Genomic DNA, 15,784 nt, shown 5'->3' with positions numbered 1-15,784 from the left:
TAAACAGTCCATCATGTTTATCGGCCCGCTACCCGGCTAAAAGGGACGCTGCTGCGACGGGCCCATTGCCAAATTCCACTTGTGCACGAAGACAATGACGACTGTAGCAATCATGTGATACTCAGACTTGACAAGGTGCCGGGTCCTTATTCAATACCAATTTAGAAGCACTTAAGCACCTGTCGGTGCAAAGGTACCAAGGAACTGATAGGCCTTGTTGATACACTATTACTAGACGTGGTATATCTCATTACTCATTAATCATGACCCTGCCTGCGCCCTATACCGAATATGTTTTACCTGTATGAAAATCGTTCCCATCGCTATATAACCAAGTCTGACGAATTCTCCAGCTATTCCACAATCGTAACTATGCGATGCCTGGAAAGCGTCTCCTCCAACGTGAATCTGAAAAAAAGTAACACTCCTGTTTCTGAACCAATAATGATTGTCGAGCCTGATATCTCGATGGCGCAGCCCTCGTGGGGTCGGAATCTCGGTGGCAACCAGAAGAATTCCATGTCGTTCCACATGAGCCATGACATGTCGGCACTGACTCCATACCCCAACCTTCCGGGAGAAATCCCTGCGCCATTAACGTCTTCTGGGGGAGGGCTATTGATGTTGATTCGGCCAAAGTTGGTGAAAGGATAGTCCCTGCCGATGTCGAAATCAATACGGGACGGAGAGAATCCGAGGTTGACGTGATGAGTCAGTGCTCCAGTGGCAGTATCCCAGACCCTCATACTCGAACCGCAAACCCAGGCCACATGTTGAGAACCACTTGAAAAGCTGCAGTCCCCGGGAGGCTTTGACGAAGGTGTGTTGAATCTCATGCCCACATCGCCCGGAGCGACAGATATGACTTCCAGAAAATACACTCGTTTGTATGCGCGTACACCTCGTGAAGCCCGTTCTTCATCAACCACCCACTGCACAGCAACCCATCTCCCGTCTGGCGAAATGCCGCTGATATGTGCCTTGGTGGCATTTGGTGGAAGCCGCGTGCGAAGTCTATGAAGACAAACGCCGTCCTCGACAGACCAGACATGCACGTGGGAATTCTTGGTGGTATAGGATATAGCTGCAACACGTGTAGAGTCGGGCGAGAACCTCGGATCTGAAAGTCTTCTTCCACCCGTGAGTTGATGTCCGTACTCCCCCGAGTCCGGCATCATAGTGTAAATGGTGTCTTCGCTGGGTCTAAAGGCGATACGGCTTCCGTCAGGGGAAAACGCAACCTCAGATCCATGGTGTTTGTCAACCTCGGAGACACGCTGGCCTGTGTCTACGCGATATATGTACAGAGTCGATCGCGTCCACGCGCAAAACAACAGGCGAGTCAAGAAGGCGAAGGGGGGCTTTGAAGAGGCTCCTTCTAGATACTCCATCCTGTGGGGGCATTCGAGACGATGCATGCAAACGCCGGTATCTATCCTCCACAGCGCCAGCTCTCTGTTTGCTGAGAAGGATGCAACGACGGAACCGTCTGGAGACACTACCATGGCTTGAATGGGGTGTATGCTTTCCTCCGACACGGGGAGGTTGCTACCAGAGCTAATGGAGCAGATGTGTACCATCTTGTCGGTAGACCCCGAAGCGACCAGACGCATGTCTGGGGAGAACGACATGGCTTTCACCTCGCTTGCGAAACCGCTGAGAATATGTAGGCAGTTCCCCGTCGAAATTTCCCAGACCTTGACGGTCTTGTCTTCATGTATCGACCCCAGAATCGCACCGTCTGGAGAAAACAGTGTCGAAGTGGCGCGGCTCTTGCCACTGTAAGGGGTCGTGATGCTTTGCACAACCTCGCCCGTCTCTACCCAGCGAACAAGGATGGTGTCGTCGGACTCGGAATGGAGGTGTTCGTTGCCTGCCATCATGAATGTAGACTGGCTCGTGTCCTCTACAAAGCTGTACGACACGTCCCGGCGCGGACTATTGTGAGGGACCTCGAGGGAGAGGTTCCAGATTTGTTCGTGTTTCCGGATGCGGTAGCCACTCTCGACACTCCACAAAGAGAAGAACCCTGTTTCCTCCACCACCACCGCGATAGTTTTCGAGTCTGATGAAAAATGCAAGGAGTAGGGTGTGGTTTGTAGTCGTTTTCTCGGGTCCGTAAAGCCGCCTTGTCTGAACTGCCATATGCACTGGAGGGTATCCAGCTGCATGATCCGCAAATCACCTCGTTCACCAATCCACGCCACAAGCTTGGAGTCTGGTGAAAACTCGACGGGGCATTCTCTGTGATTCCCCTCGATGGCTAAGTTCTCGACTTGTATACCCGTATCAGATTTCCAGATTCGGATAGTCTCGTCGCATTTTGATGCTATGAGTGTCGAGTCGGGAGAGAACTTGACGTCCCTCACAGGGCGTTTATGCCTCTGGAACTCTCGGATGCATTCGCCTGTTTCCACCCGCCAGATCCTAACATTGTGATCTGATGAGGCCGAAGCCAGGAGCGAAGAGTCTGGGGAGAAAGCAACGGCGTTGACTGTTCCTTTGTGGCCCTCCAAGGTGTATTGGACTTGGCCCCAGTGAGAGTCGGGAGCTGGGATAAGGGATACCCATGAAGGTCCTTCGCCCCAGAAGAGTCTCCGCATAAGGCTATTCTCCGGTGTGATACTGAGAAGTGAAGAGTACAGTTGAAGTGGGTGTGAGTTGATGATGTCCAAGTTCCTCTGGATAAAGCTGGGGGCTTCTTTCAAGAGCTGACCAAGCTCGGAACAGGGCGTGTTCTGGTTCATTGTCAGCATCTGCTCCGAGAATAGAGTTGGTTATTTCTTACATGTAGGAATACCTGCAGACTTTTGGAGATGTGATAGCTCTCGTTGGGCCTTTCAATGAGACTAAGGACCTCTATCCAGTGCAGAAAATGGCGGGACAGGAAGTCATAAACCTCCTGGTCGCGGTAGAAGCTCCTCTCAGCATTCCGTAAATGTCTGGCCCAGAAACGACACGCGTATTTCAATTCTGGGGGAATAGACGAATCCACTTGCCCCGGCCGTAAGCTTGAGCGATCAGCTCCTGGATTGACTTGCCCGCAAATGTCCTCTTCCAGGGCATCGTTCATGATGCGAAGGCAGCATGAGGTGATATGGCTGTTCCAATACTTCTCATCCACCCAGAACTCGTTTGTTCCTCGCTTTCCGGGGTCGGTCAGGAACTCTCGAAAGGATTGGTGGAGAAGCCGAATGGGAGAGTCTGCAGACTCTGGTACATTCAGCACGGAATGAAGCATGTCTAACCTCGCATGAACCGTGTCTTCTCGAACATCGAGGAGCCCAGCCAAAGCCGACACTGGGAGTGGCGTTTCGAGAAGCACGATGGTTCCAACAACGGTCCGGAAGTCATCCAGGACTTGTCCCTTTTCACTGTTGGACATGCCCGTCAACTGTTGCTCCAGTGGTGGAAGATAAGTCGCCTCCATTTTGTCCTCTTGACTTCTCGCCCTGTGCTTCAATACTTTTCGCAACTGCTCTCTGGGATTGCCGCATCTCCTATCCGAGAGGTATCGACAGACTGTGGTAGCAAAGATGAAGAGCGGGCCAGCCATCCGGACGAGCGTTGCCGTGTCTCTTGATGCAGGCCAGTCCTTTGGTAATTGTCTGTCCCTTGAAACTGAGCGGTTATAGCCCCTCCTGATCTGATCGAGTCTGAGCCTTAGGAAAATTTCAACGTCGTGCTCGACGTTAGTCTCTGATATCTCGTGAAACACGAAATTCCTGTGATGGTCCCGACTGTCGTGAAAACCCAGTCGAGACGGCAGTTCTGGTCGGCTCGTGATAAGAACCCTGACGCGAAAATTCTTGACATCTTTGAAATTAGAGAGGAGGCTGATCAGGCGCCGGATGTCGTCATCCCCATCACACTCATCCAGGCCATCAACAATGATAGCAAAGGTAGTCCTATTCCTGTTCCGGACACGCATCAAAGGCTGCAAGATGAGTTTTTCGAACTGCTTGTCTGCGGACTCTTCTATGACGGAGTCTTTTCCGCTAATAGCTGCTCTGATGTGAGGGACAAGGTCAGGCATGGAGCGAACAAGTTGATAGGCGATCGTTGTGTAGAACCTGGACATGTTTGCTCGGTCGGTCTCGCCCCTTTTGAAGAAGAAGCTAGCCCCTAGATATCGGTGCATAGCCGCTGTGGCCGCAACGGTTCGAGATATTGTCGACTTTCCAGTGCCGGCCATCCCGTTGAGCCAGAAGACAGTAGGAGCTTTCCGACTGTTGACCCAATCATCTATGTCTCGAAGTAACTCAACCCGGGTACCCGTCAGACAAGTAGCGCCGTCTTCTTCTTCCCGGGAGTCGTACAATGCCCCCAGTGCGGTGGGCAACATGTGCATGAGCATGCGCTGCTCCATAGAGACCATGGTCTCATCAACTCTGACAACCTTGGCGTCGACGCCAATTATGGCCCTTGATCATTCTATGTTAGCTCTACTGATGAAGGGTGCATGGAAGTCCACATACGTTTGATACACCTGAAGAGCCAAATTGATCCGTTTCGTGCATCTCCTAATCCGTTTAATCTTCTGATTAACGTCCCTCCTCTTCAACGGCCACCTCAACACCCTGATGCGAAACAGCCTCATAAACCTGCGACCAGTGCTATACTGGAGGCTCTCCACCAGCTTTCGGAGGACATTGAGGCTTTCCCGGAGGGCGTCCTCCATGTCCCGCGAGGCCTCCAAGCTGGCGCCATGCTGGTCCTTGATCAGCCGCCGTGCTGATTTGGCGGCTCTTCTTAGCGCCGTCACCTGATCGCGCAGCTCTTCGATGTCGCTCCTGGCACTTCTGGCGTCTTCGGCATATTGGGAACAAAGCGTGACGACTTTTACAGACAAGTTGACCACGACGTTTGCGACAGCGCCGACTCCCTCCATGTTGTGAGGGAGAGTCGCGCGTAGTTGGGGGTCGGTAAAATGCAATGAAAACAGGATGGTCCAGGTGAGGGGTCAATCACCCGGGGTCCAGGATCATGTCCCATATCAGCGAATTGCCGCATGGGCCAGAACTTCCAGGCATTGGCTGACAAGGGATTTCGCCCCATGCCCAGCCTGCTTTAGTGAGAGGTGCACTTTTAACAGTGGTCTCGCTTTGCCACTGTTGCCAGCGAAGCGACACCATGCATGAAACCAGCCTCTCGAATAATTCCTGAAAGACCAATTGAGATGCCAGCTGTATCCCTCGGCTACCGCTCTCCCCCGGTCGATGGCGATTCCCTGTACCCGTGATGGTCCTATCGCAGGGATCCAGCCCAAGTACCGAATGCATAATTATCGAGGCCAAAAGAAGGCATAACTAGGTATGTCAAGTCGCTGCCACACCTATGTGTTGGCACAATCAGGCTGGCTGTTTCACAGCACAATTGGCCAAGACGAACCTCCCCGGGTGGCCTCAATAACACCCTCAACGCACATGTAATCCTGTACCAGCAGGCAAAAACATCATCCGCTCAGACTTGAATCAGTTGATTCATGTCTTGGCTACCCCAATAGCACACTATGAACCCACGAGTTCCACAAATCCAATCACTTAGGCCTATATGCTGCCAGATAAGAGGCATAGCCCCCGCAGAGTAACACGTCTATGGATCCCTAGTATGAACCCCTAGTCGTCGTTTTGAGTTCATCCGTCTTATGCACTTAACCAGCAATCCAATATCCCATACCCCTATCTCATTGGACTCCGACAAAATGCCTTGAAGAAAGCCCCGTTGCGGGCCGTCGACGACTCCATCGTGGCGCAAGCTGTGGAATGTTTCACAAATCCATCTGATTTTGCCGCACGACTGCATATATGACCCCCAGCATTGCTCATCCCAACTAGCTCTGCGCACTCAGCGGTATTACAACTCGTTAGAAATGACAAACTCGACCAAGACTGGCGACGAGGCCAGTGGGGCCAAGCGCGCGAGCGATTTTAATGACTCCCTACAGAACGTGCCAGCCTTCGAAGCAATGATGTCTACCCTTCGGCTAGGGCAAAGAGCACAGGTAGAACCTCTCCAACAGCCATAATCTCTATTCGACAGCATACAAACTATTCAATCGCCAGAGCCAACTTCGAAAGTGCGAGTATGACGAGTATCTCAAGCTCTCTCAGCAAGCGGGACAGCTCCTACACGCCTCGACCGAGCAGAAGCAGCCCACCCCGGGCTGGTGTCCTGAGGCAGAGGAGATCCAGCAGCAGGTGAACGAAAAGTTCAAGGATTATCCTGAGGTGGCGCAGAATTTCAGGGCGTTTGTGCAGAATGGGCATGTGGCCATCACGCAGGCCAGGGCCACGGGGAAGAAATAAGGAAAGAAGCAAACTTTTAAAAGAGATGGGAATGAAAGAATGGACGGAATATAGTAGAGGTACCTAGTTTGAATGCATGGGGTAACACGTTGTAGGGATTTTACCCCTGAGGGGGCTCACATATCTGGTGTTTGGATACGGTTATCAATCTTAGGGAAACTGTAGCATTCGAAATGCGAAATATGTAAATTGATACAAGCACATGGTTGAAAAGCATCGAGCAAGATTCAGGTTGGGTTGGGAAGGGTATTCGATGCCTGTCACATGATAATTTCGTGAAATTGGTGAGATCTCCAATCTGACTGAAAATGCTGGCCTTAAGGGCATCAGTCAAGGATATTACTTAACACAGAAAAATACTTATTTCTATATTTCCAGTTAAATGAGACACGCTGATTGGGTCATTGAACGTCCTTTAAACTTATCAAAGAACAAACAACAATGCTTCAATAAGTTAAAAAGAATGCCAAGCCCGCAGCTCTAGGGTATGTGTGTTTCCGTGGCTGAAAGCTTACGCACCGCCACAACCACACCAACCTCCACACCAGCCACACCCGCAAGGCAACCCAGCTTTCCATCCCCAAACCGCCAGCTATCCTTCCAACTGTCCTCTCGAAAACGAAAGAGAGCCAAACAACCTCGCCCCCCAACTTCTCCTCCACGTCCCCTCCCTAAAGCGCATAATCTCAATCGTTACCGCGCAATGTCAAACTACTACTCCAACCAGCAACCGCAGTACCCAGGCGCCGGCCCCTCGGCTGCCCAGAACCTTCAATTCTTCCCTTCGCAGTACGGTCCTGCAACCGGCGGCACTGGCACACCGCAGCCCGGCGGCGCATATGGCTATGGTAACCAGCAGGCCGGGTTCGCTGGGGCACCTGGTGCGCAGGGCTTCTCGGGCGCTGGGTACGGCGCGCAGGGCGTTTCGGGTCGGTTGGGCGAGCAGGGCGGGTTGAGGACTGGCTGGGTTGCTGCTTTCTCGTCCGAGGGGTATGATGGGGAGCCGCCTTTGCTGGAGGAGTTGGGTGTCAATTTTGGTCATATTCAGGCAAAGGTGAGTGTTTTGCGCTGCTGCTCATGATGCGCTGGGAAAGCTGACTTGTGAAAGACACTCGCTGTGTTGAACCCCTTCAGGCGCATCGATTCGCACCTCATGGACGATTCCGATCTCGCAGGCCCGCTCATCTTCTTCCTCCTCTTCGGCTTCATCCTGCTTTTCTCAGGAAAGGTCCACTTCGGTTACATCTACGGCCTCGCCGCCCTGGGCTCCGTGTCCCTCCACCTCATCCTCTCCCTCATGTCGCCCTCCGACGCCGGCCAGCAACCCCAACAGCCAAGCTACCCCCAGTACAGCAGCGAACCCTCGGCGCCCGCTCCTCCGCCAGGACAGCAGGGCGGTCACTTCTCCGCGACGTTGACATACCCCCGAAGCGCGAGCGTGTTGGGATATTGCCTGTTGCCTCTTGTTGCGACGAGCCTGTTTGGCATCGTCATGCCGATGGATACACCCCTGGGCATTGTGTTTACGACAGCTGCCATCATGTGGTGCACATACAGCGCAAGCGGCATGTTCTGCGTGGTAGGACGAATGAAGGGCATGAGAGGCCTTGTCGCGTATCCCCTGGGTCTGTTCTACGTCGGCTTCGGCATCATGGGCATTTTCAGCAGCCGAGGGAGCGGATCGCTGTCCAACGCTGCTGCTAAGCTCAACGGCTGAAGGACTGTTGAACAACAAGCTCTACACTCTACCAAACGACAGGAGGCTCGACGGCGCAGACTCGCACCCTCGCCGACGGCGACTCCAAATGATGCTGTACATGATTACGCCCTGGAAGCGGGCCAGGCAAACGACGGGGGGACAAAGGCGTTTGAGAGGGAACGGCCGAGACAGTTATACGGAAATGAAATGAGGAACCACTTTCCCCTTTGTATTAGAATAATACTTCTCTTTTTTTTTCTTGTTGTACGTCACGAACCCACCAAAAGAAGGCAAGGCAGGTTTATAAGGAGAAGGGGACCTTGATAGCGTTCGAGAGGAAGAAAACTCTCAATTTAAAGAAAGAAGCATTGAAATATGCAACAAGCATCGCATCGAAATCTATATATGACACAGTTCGCAAAACAACGCAAAAAAGCAGTAACAACGTAAAAGCATGTCCCTATCGTATCACTTTTTGTTCACAGGAATCCGCCCGTCCGATTCCCAAGTCCGTTTAACCCGCCCTCCCTATTGCGGTCCAAGAAAGTTACAAGTTTGTTGATCAACAAAACGCTGCTGCTCATCATCTGCAGCGCATTATTAAAGGGCTGATGTTGAAAGATCCATCGCGAGGAAAAAAGCGTCAAAAACCACCGCTCGATTGTTTCATACCGACGTAGCACACTCCCACACTCCGAAAATCATCTAGGCTTTCTTGCCACCGTCGTTCTCCTTGTCATCGTGGGCGTGAACGCCGTTTGTCTTGACGCCGTTTGTCTTGGGGGCGTCGTCGGACTCGCCAAAGACGACAGAGTACTGGCCTCCAGCACCGGCGCCGATAATCTTCTTGCCACGGATGGCGGTGTTGTCGATAAGAGTGGGAGTGTGGATGTCGTCGATGGTGCCCTGGCCGGTCTGGTAGTTGCTGGAGAAGCCCCAGGAGAAGACCTTGCCCTCCGAGGTGATGGCAAAGCTGTTGTCGGTACCGGCGGCGACGGCGACGGTGTCCTTGACGTCTGTAATTTGTTAGCGACGTGTTTTTTCAGTGCATGGAAAGAGTACATACCGGGCTGGACAGTGGGCTTGAACAAGATACGGGCGTTGCCTCGCTCGTCGTAGATGGCGATATCCTCGTTCAGCTTGTCAAACTCGAAGCCGACCTGGTAACCATCGACGCGGCCCCAGGTGAAGAGCTCGCCGTCCTCAGCGCAAGCCAGGGAGTGGTGCTCGCCACCATCAATATCGGTAATGTTGTAGTCCTCGAGGGAGGTGAGCTTGGCGGGTCGGAGGATGACGGCATCATCCTCGCCGGCGTTGGACTCGATACCGATCTCGCCAAAGTTGTTCAGACCCCAGCCGTAGACGTTACCCTTGTTGTCGATGGCAAAGCTGTGGTAAGAGCCGCAGGCAATCTTGACAATCTTGCCTCGGGGCAGACCGACGCCCTGGGGGGTAAGCGAAGACATCTTGTTGCGCTCGATGATCCGTCGTCCGAGCTGGTTCTGCTGGCCGCAACCCCAGGCAACAACGTTGCCCTTGATGTCGAGGGCGAGGACGTGGTTGGAGCCGGCGGCGAGGGCGGTGATCTTCTTGAGTGTGGGGACGAGGACGGGAGTCGATTGAACCTTGACGGTCTCTGAGAAGCCGAGGATGCCGTCGCTGGATCGGAAAGTGCCCCATCCGTAGACGCGGCCATCCTCGGTGAGGGCAAAACTGGCACTGTCGCTGGCAACGACCTGGACGAACTTGGTGCCAGCAGCAAAGTGCTCATCGGAAACGGGAGTAGGTGTGCTCTCCTTGGGGTTGATACCAGTGTCGTCCTCATCCTCGGAATCAGAGTCGTCCTCCTTGTCCATGTCGCGAAGGCCGCCATCCCAGTTGGTGTCTCGTCCGAGAGCACCCTGGTCGTTGACACCCCAAGTGAGGATCTTGTTATCGTGGGTCAACGCGACCGCGTGCATGCCACCGCAGGAGATCTGGACGACGCCGGTGTTGGCGGCGGAGAGGTTATCGTTGAGTCGGGGACGCTTCACATCGATGGGCTTCTTGTTGTTGACGCGCTTGCTGCCGAGACCGAGCTCGCCAGACGAGCCCTCGCCAAAGACGTAGACATCGAGGATCTGGGTGGGCGCGTCGTTGATCTTCTTTCCGATCTCGGGGTGGACCTCCTTCTTCTCCTTCTTGGGAGCGGCCTTCTTGACGGGCTTCTTGGGGGCAGGCTTCTCGTCCTCGGGCTCCTCGGTCTTGGCCCTCTTGGTGGTCTTGGTCTTGGTAGCAGCAGGCTTAGCAGCGGGCTTCGCGGCGGCGGCGGGTTTGGCGGCAGCAGCCTTGGGCTTCGCGGCAGCCTTGGCCTTTGTGGAGGGCTTCACAGCGGGCTTCACGGCGCGTTCTGTGGTCTTGGACTTCTTGGTCTTGCGCGTGTCTGCCTCAGACTCGGCCTCTGTCTCCTCGTCGCGGGCCTTTCGCTTCTTGGACGCGCCATTGGTGGCAGGCTCCTCTTTCTTCTTGGTGGGAGCGGCAGCAGCGGCCTTGGTAGGCTTAGTAGCCTTCTTCACGGCAGCGGAGGTAGTGGACGTCTTCTTTGTTGACGCGGCCGTCTTGTTGACGGATGCTTTGGTTCGAGGGGCCATCACGTCCTTGTGATGCGGTGGGTACCCGACGCGCTGAAAAGGATGTAAAAAAAGGTAGTTTGGCGCAGAGATTGGTGTGAAACACGTGCTTGGGAAGCAATACAAAGGACCTGCAGAGCTTCCTTTGCGCGCAGGTAAAAGAGATTTGACGTAAAGTCGATGATGATGAAGATGAGAGAAGCTGTGGGAGAGCGCGAAGCAAAGCAGGTGGTGCTTTTTTTTTTCTTCCTTTTAGGTGTGATCTGACCACGCTGAGTGTGGATGACCTGAGCAGGGATCAGCAGATGCCAATCTGGGCTTACAGGGGGGCGAGGCCTGAATTGGGATTCACCGCCCGGAAGCTCCCACTAGAGAATGTCCGGCAGAATAAAAATTTAGTGCAATTGAGCTTCGGGCGGTGACGGAGCTTGTCGCGTCTTGTGGTGAGGCGACCCATTCCATTGGGACGTGGACAACTCAGTGCAACAATAACCACGAACCGCGGGGGTTGGGTTTGTTGATCCTTGCTTTTGGTGATTTTTCTGTTTTCGTCTGTTGCTTTTTGTGCCTTTTTTGGAACTTGCAAACCTTCAAACGGAAACCTTGAATACTTCCTCTTTCGGAGAATTCCAGCTGCATCGCGATGGCAGCTGCAGTTCATCCCTTCTCACGCGTTTGCTAACAAAGTACAATGTCATTGTTTGTGATTGATTCTCAAAATCTCGCTATCTTTAGCTCTGATTGCCTTGCCGCCCAACCCAGATGCCATTCATGCCCCAACGCCGACCCATAATACAATTATGCCAGTGAATCACGAATCCCTGCCCATAAAACCATGTGTTTATCGTCGAGTGGTAAAGTCGATCTCGTTGGCAGGGTTGTATCCGCCATCGGAAGCCTTTTCGCAAGTGCAGCCACCTGAGCATAACACGTTAGCACCGAGTCAAAGCTTTGTGTATGGGACCACATTGTGTACATACCAGCAGGTCGCGAGCCACAGGCACAGGTCGAGCCGGCGACGGTCGCGTTTTCAGAGGAAGCTCGGTCGCAGGTGCATTCACCGGCAGGTCGGGCGCGGCACGAGCAGCGGGGCCCCGAGACGGCGTTCTCGCTGGAAGCCTTGGAGCATGTGCAGTGAAGAGCCGACTTTTGTCCGCACGAGCAGGTAGCCTTCTGGGCTGGAGGAGAATATGTCAGTTAGTTGTCTTTGTAGTTGAAGATGATGTCACGTACCACAGGCGCATTCAGCGTTGTCGCCGGAGCGGCAGCAGGTGGCGGGAGCGTTGACGACCATTTTGGCGATTTGTGTGGTGATTGTGGAGTGTGGTGGGAAGTTGAGAGTCGGAAGAGAGTTTGAGAGTTGTCAAGGTAAATTGAGATTGTGCTTAAGATGCTGATTCTAAACTGTCACCAAGAGAGGCTCCCTCGACTTATTTGTACTCGATCACTCCCGGGGAACGTGTCTCCACTCCCTCTGGAGCTTGGTTGCCGCATCTCCAAAAGGCAGTAATCGCCCCGTCTCTGATTGGCCAGATCCCCAGATTGAAGCTTGCTCAGCCAATCACCAATTGCTTATTTCCAACTTGGCAACTTTCGCCTCCAAAACCGGCCCATGCTTAGGAACGCCTCCATCTATTTCGAGTTCTCGAACGTCATGAGTAATCAGGGCCCAGATCGAACCTTGTCATGCTCTTGTCAGCTTTGTGTCTTTGTTTTCTCAGCTGCTTTCGGCCTGCCCGTTACTGGATGGTCATGATCTTGTCCACTGTGTGTCGCTGGAGGTTGCCGATTGTTGCAGATGGCATTCCTTGCTTGGCTTGACCTCTCACATCGCAATTGTCCATTCTCGATAAGAGCTGCTCGAAGCTGCTCATGTCATGATGGCTTGGGCTAGAAGCCATGACGTAGAACGTGCCCTGGGTCTCTGCAAGAGTCAGCTGCCTCTGGCTGACTGACTCGCCATGCTTGACGTCTTTAGTTCTCTTCTTTAAACGGCGTCTTCATCACCGCTATCTGTACTTCAAACCAACGTTCCCTTGACACCGCCGTTGCAATGCAAGTGCTCTCATGCTCATGACGGCCCCTCGCCGACTTCTTCCTCCGGCCATGGGCAATCTCAGCGCCGCTCCCCGAACTCGGCCCCGCCTCGGCCGCCTCCGATGACTGTTGGTGCCCGGTTGACTGATTTATCCCGATCACGGCCTCACCTGGAATGCTTCAGCCTGTTTGCACTTTCACCTGCCTTTGTTTGAACTGGAATTACTTTGAACCGTGCATTTACGGTTGCACAACGTCTGCCCAATCCGTTATCATCTCGCCCGCTCGTAGCCGATTTCAAGCCGATAAGCCCCGCAGATCACATTCGGCTTCATAATACCTCACAGCCGACTTGATGCCATTCACAGCCTAATTGAACGCTTGTTGTCTTTCGTCCCCTTTATTTAACTCTTGACTCGTCCCATATCTCATCAACCGCCTTCAACATGTCCAACTCTACTGAACCTACTGTCGTTGTTGTAGGGTATGAGTGAGCTCTCCCTTTCGATGACCTGAGCTAAACCTGTCAGTGCTGGAATCATCGGCCTGACCAGTGCCCTCAAGATCCAGCAACTCCTCGCAGAGTCTCCGACTACTCAGTCAACATCTGTTCTCCTCGTCGCCAAAGAATGGCCAACCTCAATCCCAGGGGCTCCCACCTCTCACTCTGCCGACTACGCGTCCATGTGGGCCGGCGCCCACGTCCGACCCATCCCAGGCTCAACGCCCCAGCTCCGTCGTGAAGCCAAGTGGCTCAAACATACCGTTGCCGAGCTTGAACATCACCGCCAGAGTGAACCCTGGGTCGGCATTCGTCGTCTCCCGGGTATCGAGTATCTTGAGGACCCATCGCCCGATTACCTGAAGCAGGATGCTCAGAGTTTTGCCGCCGAGACTGGTCTGTCAGGTTATCGCAAGTATGAGGCCCATGAGCTTCCAGAAGGAGTGAAACTGGCGTTTGAGTACGATACTTACTGTATCAACTCACCCCTTTACTGCAGCAACTTGCTGCGCAAATTCATCCTCCAAGGTGGAAAGACGCTGCAGAGGGAGCTCAAGAGCGAGGAAGAAGCTTTTACACTTGCGTCTCAAGTTTTATTCGTGGTCAATGCGAGTGGAATGGGGTTCAAGGATGCCAAGTGCTTTCCTATTAAAGGCAAGTTTCGGTGGCCCGTGGGTGCCGGTTACACAAAAGTTTGGAGTTGTGGGTACTGACAGTTCAAACAGGCCAAATTGTACTGACCAATCTCGCCGCTGCTGACAAGACCATCACAAAGCAGCTGAAGGATGGTTCTTGGAGTTTCATCATCCCCAGATCTTTCAATGGAGGGACAGTGATTGGTGGCACCAAGGAGCCCGGCGACTGGCGTATTGAGCCATCCCTGGAGTTGCGGCAGAGAGTTCTGGACAATGCCAAGAGCATCGCTGCCGAGTCATGCGGTCAGAACCAGGTACCTGGGCCACTAAAGGTCATCAAGGACGTGGTTGGTCGAAGACCGGCTCGTGAAGGAGGGATGAGGGTTGAGTCAGAGACCAAGGATAATGGCCAGGGGATACAGTGCGTCATCCATGCTTACGGCGCTGGAGGACGCGGCTACGAGATGTCTTGGGGTGTTGCAAGCGAAGTGGCAGACCTGGCGAGAGAGGTGCTTCGTTCGACGTCGGCGCCTAAGTCAAAGCTGTGATGCGTCGGGTATCGGGTATCGTGATGCATCCATCGTATGATGCCAAAACCGACTCACCGAACCACAAGATTATCGGGCAAGTAGTTTATCACGCTCAACGGACCAGCAAAGTGATTTATAGTACAGGAATGGCATTAATACCACTCGTTTGATTTATTGACAGTGTTTAGAGTTATATAAAAAAATTATATACGAAGTGAAAGGCTTGGTCGTGCGAGTATCAGTTCCACCAACCTCCAGGGGGCAACAACTATGTTTGATGCTCAGCTAGCCCATGGTTGACTTAGTTGCCACGGTAGTAGCGTCGAGAGAATTGAGGGACACTGCCGCATCCAGAATCAGCAGGGGCGGTGGCAGCAGGCTCGGCAGCGCTGGCGTCAGGGGAGGCAGCAGAGTCGGAGCTAGTGGCAGAGCCAGAACCAGAAGCAGCGGAACCAGAGCTGGAAGAAGCACCAGAGCCACTGAAGATAGCAGGTCCAGGCATGGGGTAAGAAGTGGCACCGCTGTAGATGCTGTAGTTGGGCGAGAGACCCTCAGTGTTGCTGTCGTAGACACCAGGGATCTTGACGACATCCGTGGGCTCCTGACCGCTGCCAGAGTTGGTGACCTTGACGTGGGCGCAGTTGAAGTAGAACTCGGTTCCACTGGGTCGGTGGAGAGCAAGATGCTCGATGCGGACGAGGTACTCGCCACTGGGGACCTCAGCGGGGATGGTAAAGTCGACGCGGTTCTTGTTCCAGATAAGCCAGTTCTCGCCAGACGCCTGCATGGGGAAGTTGGCACCAAGCTCGTAGACCTTGAACCAGTCTCCAGATCCATCGTAGGACTTGACGTCGTCGTTGGTGGCTCGGGACATGTAAACCTGAATGGTTCCAGGATGCTGGATGTTGCCGTCCAAGTTGGTGCCAAAGCCAATGGTGTCACCGGCGCTGACCTCAGCAACCTTGGTAGAGCCGGCGTTGGCCTGGGCTCCAGTGTTGCACCTCATCTCGTTGCTCGACAGGATGTCGAAGCCAAAGTGAGGCTGGAAACCCTGAGTCGAGCGACGGACGTACTCGTACTCGGCCGACTTGACATTGTTGACGTAGAGATGGGGGAAGAAGTAATGAGCCGAGACGAGGTTAGGAAGAGCCAGGATGGCAGCGGAAAAGGAGATGGCGGCCTTCATGATGACTGAGAGTTGTTGCAAAGAGTGTGTACTGGTGAAAAAGAGTTGAATAATAACCTCTGGGGTAGAATGAATGAAAGTCTCGGCTAGCGAGAGAGTAAGAAAACGAGTGCTTGGAAGGACGATGAGAAACTGAACTGCTGATGAACCTCAAGAGGTCAACACTGGGGTCTTTATATCTATCAGCACCAGCACCTTACCGAGGTCTTGATTCTTGGCCGCGCTCTCAGCAGACGACCTGAAACCGAAAAACCCCTGATACACCGAAAAATAGACGG

General features: G+C 53.4%; 7 protein-coding genes across 7 annotated transcripts; 3 read left to right on the top strand and 4 right to left on the bottom strand.

Annotated features, from left to right (window-relative positions):
* Positions 1-353: 353 nt before the first annotated feature.
* Positions 354-4,891, bottom strand: NCS57_00352500 (NACHT domain-containing protein; the record flags this gene model as incomplete). Its single annotated transcript, XM_053053517.1, has 3 exons — positions 354-2,738; positions 2,789-4,424; positions 4,479-4,891. 3 exons carry the CDS (start codon positions 4,889-4,891, stop codon positions 354-356), a joined length of 4,434 nt encoding a protein of 1,477 aa, XP_052915677.1.
* An 882-nt stretch (positions 4,892-5,773) lies between these two features.
* Positions 5,774-6,308, top strand: NCS57_00352400 (uncharacterized protein; the record flags this gene model as incomplete). Its single annotated transcript, XM_053053516.1, has 2 exons — positions 5,774-6,004; positions 6,066-6,308. The coding sequence occupies exons 1-2, from the start codon at positions 5,873-5,875 to the stop codon at positions 6,306-6,308; spliced, it is 375 nt and encodes a 124-aa protein (XP_052915676.1). The 5' UTR covers positions 5,774-5,872.
* A 604-nt stretch (positions 6,309-6,912) lies between these two features.
* Positions 6,913-8,025, top strand: NCS57_00352300 (Protein YIP; the record flags this gene model as incomplete). Its single annotated transcript, XM_053053515.1, has 2 exons — positions 6,913-7,362; positions 7,417-8,025. The coding sequence occupies exons 1-2, from the start codon at positions 7,012-7,014 to the stop codon at positions 8,023-8,025; spliced, it is 960 nt and encodes a 319-aa protein (XP_052915675.1). The 5' UTR covers positions 6,913-7,011.
* Positions 8,026-8,712: 687 nt separating this feature from the next.
* NCS57_00352200 (uncharacterized protein) lies at positions 8,713-10,772 on the bottom strand (the record flags this gene model as incomplete). Its single annotated transcript, XM_053053514.1, has 2 exons — positions 9,074-10,772; positions 8,713-9,023 (listed from the first exon to the last, which is right to left on the bottom strand). Exons 1-2 carry the CDS (start codon positions 10,635-10,637, stop codon positions 8,713-8,715), a joined length of 1,875 nt encoding a protein of 624 aa, XP_052915674.1. The 5' UTR covers positions 10,638-10,772.
* Positions 10,773-11,457: 685 nt separating this feature from the next.
* On the bottom strand, positions 11,458-11,910 carry NCS57_00352100 (uncharacterized protein; the record flags this gene model as incomplete). Its single annotated transcript, XM_053053513.1, has 3 exons — positions 11,458-11,534; positions 11,597-11,794; positions 11,850-11,910. The coding sequence occupies 3 exons, from the start codon at positions 11,908-11,910 to the stop codon at positions 11,458-11,460; spliced, it is 336 nt and encodes a 111-aa protein (XP_052915673.1).
* A 1,189-nt stretch (positions 11,911-13,099) lies between these two features.
* NCS57_00352000 (DAO domain-containing protein) lies at positions 13,100-14,338 on the top strand (the record flags this gene model as incomplete). Its single annotated transcript, XM_053053512.1, has 3 exons — positions 13,100-13,137; positions 13,184-13,830; positions 13,881-14,338. The coding sequence occupies 3 exons, from the start codon at positions 13,100-13,102 to the stop codon at positions 14,336-14,338; spliced, it is 1,143 nt and encodes a 380-aa protein (XP_052915672.1).
* Positions 14,339-14,621: 283 nt separating this feature from the next.
* On the bottom strand, positions 14,622-15,506 carry NCS57_00351900 (uncharacterized protein; the record flags this gene model as incomplete). Its single annotated transcript, XM_053053511.1, has 1 exon — positions 14,622-15,506. One exon carries the CDS (start codon positions 15,504-15,506, stop codon positions 14,622-14,624), a length of 885 nt encoding a protein of 294 aa, XP_052915671.1.
* Between the last annotated feature and the right edge of the window lie 278 nt (positions 15,507-15,784).

The sequence above is a fragment of the Fusarium keratoplasticum genome, chromosome 3 (genome assembly GCF_025433545.1).
Source record: "Fusarium keratoplasticum isolate Fu6.1 chromosome 3, whole genome shotgun sequence".
Taxonomy (NCBI): domain Eukaryota; kingdom Fungi; phylum Ascomycota; class Sordariomycetes; order Hypocreales; family Nectriaceae; genus Fusarium; species Fusarium keratoplasticum.
Note: the sequence above shows the minus strand (reverse complement) of the source record. Positions and strands in the feature narration are given on the sequence as shown.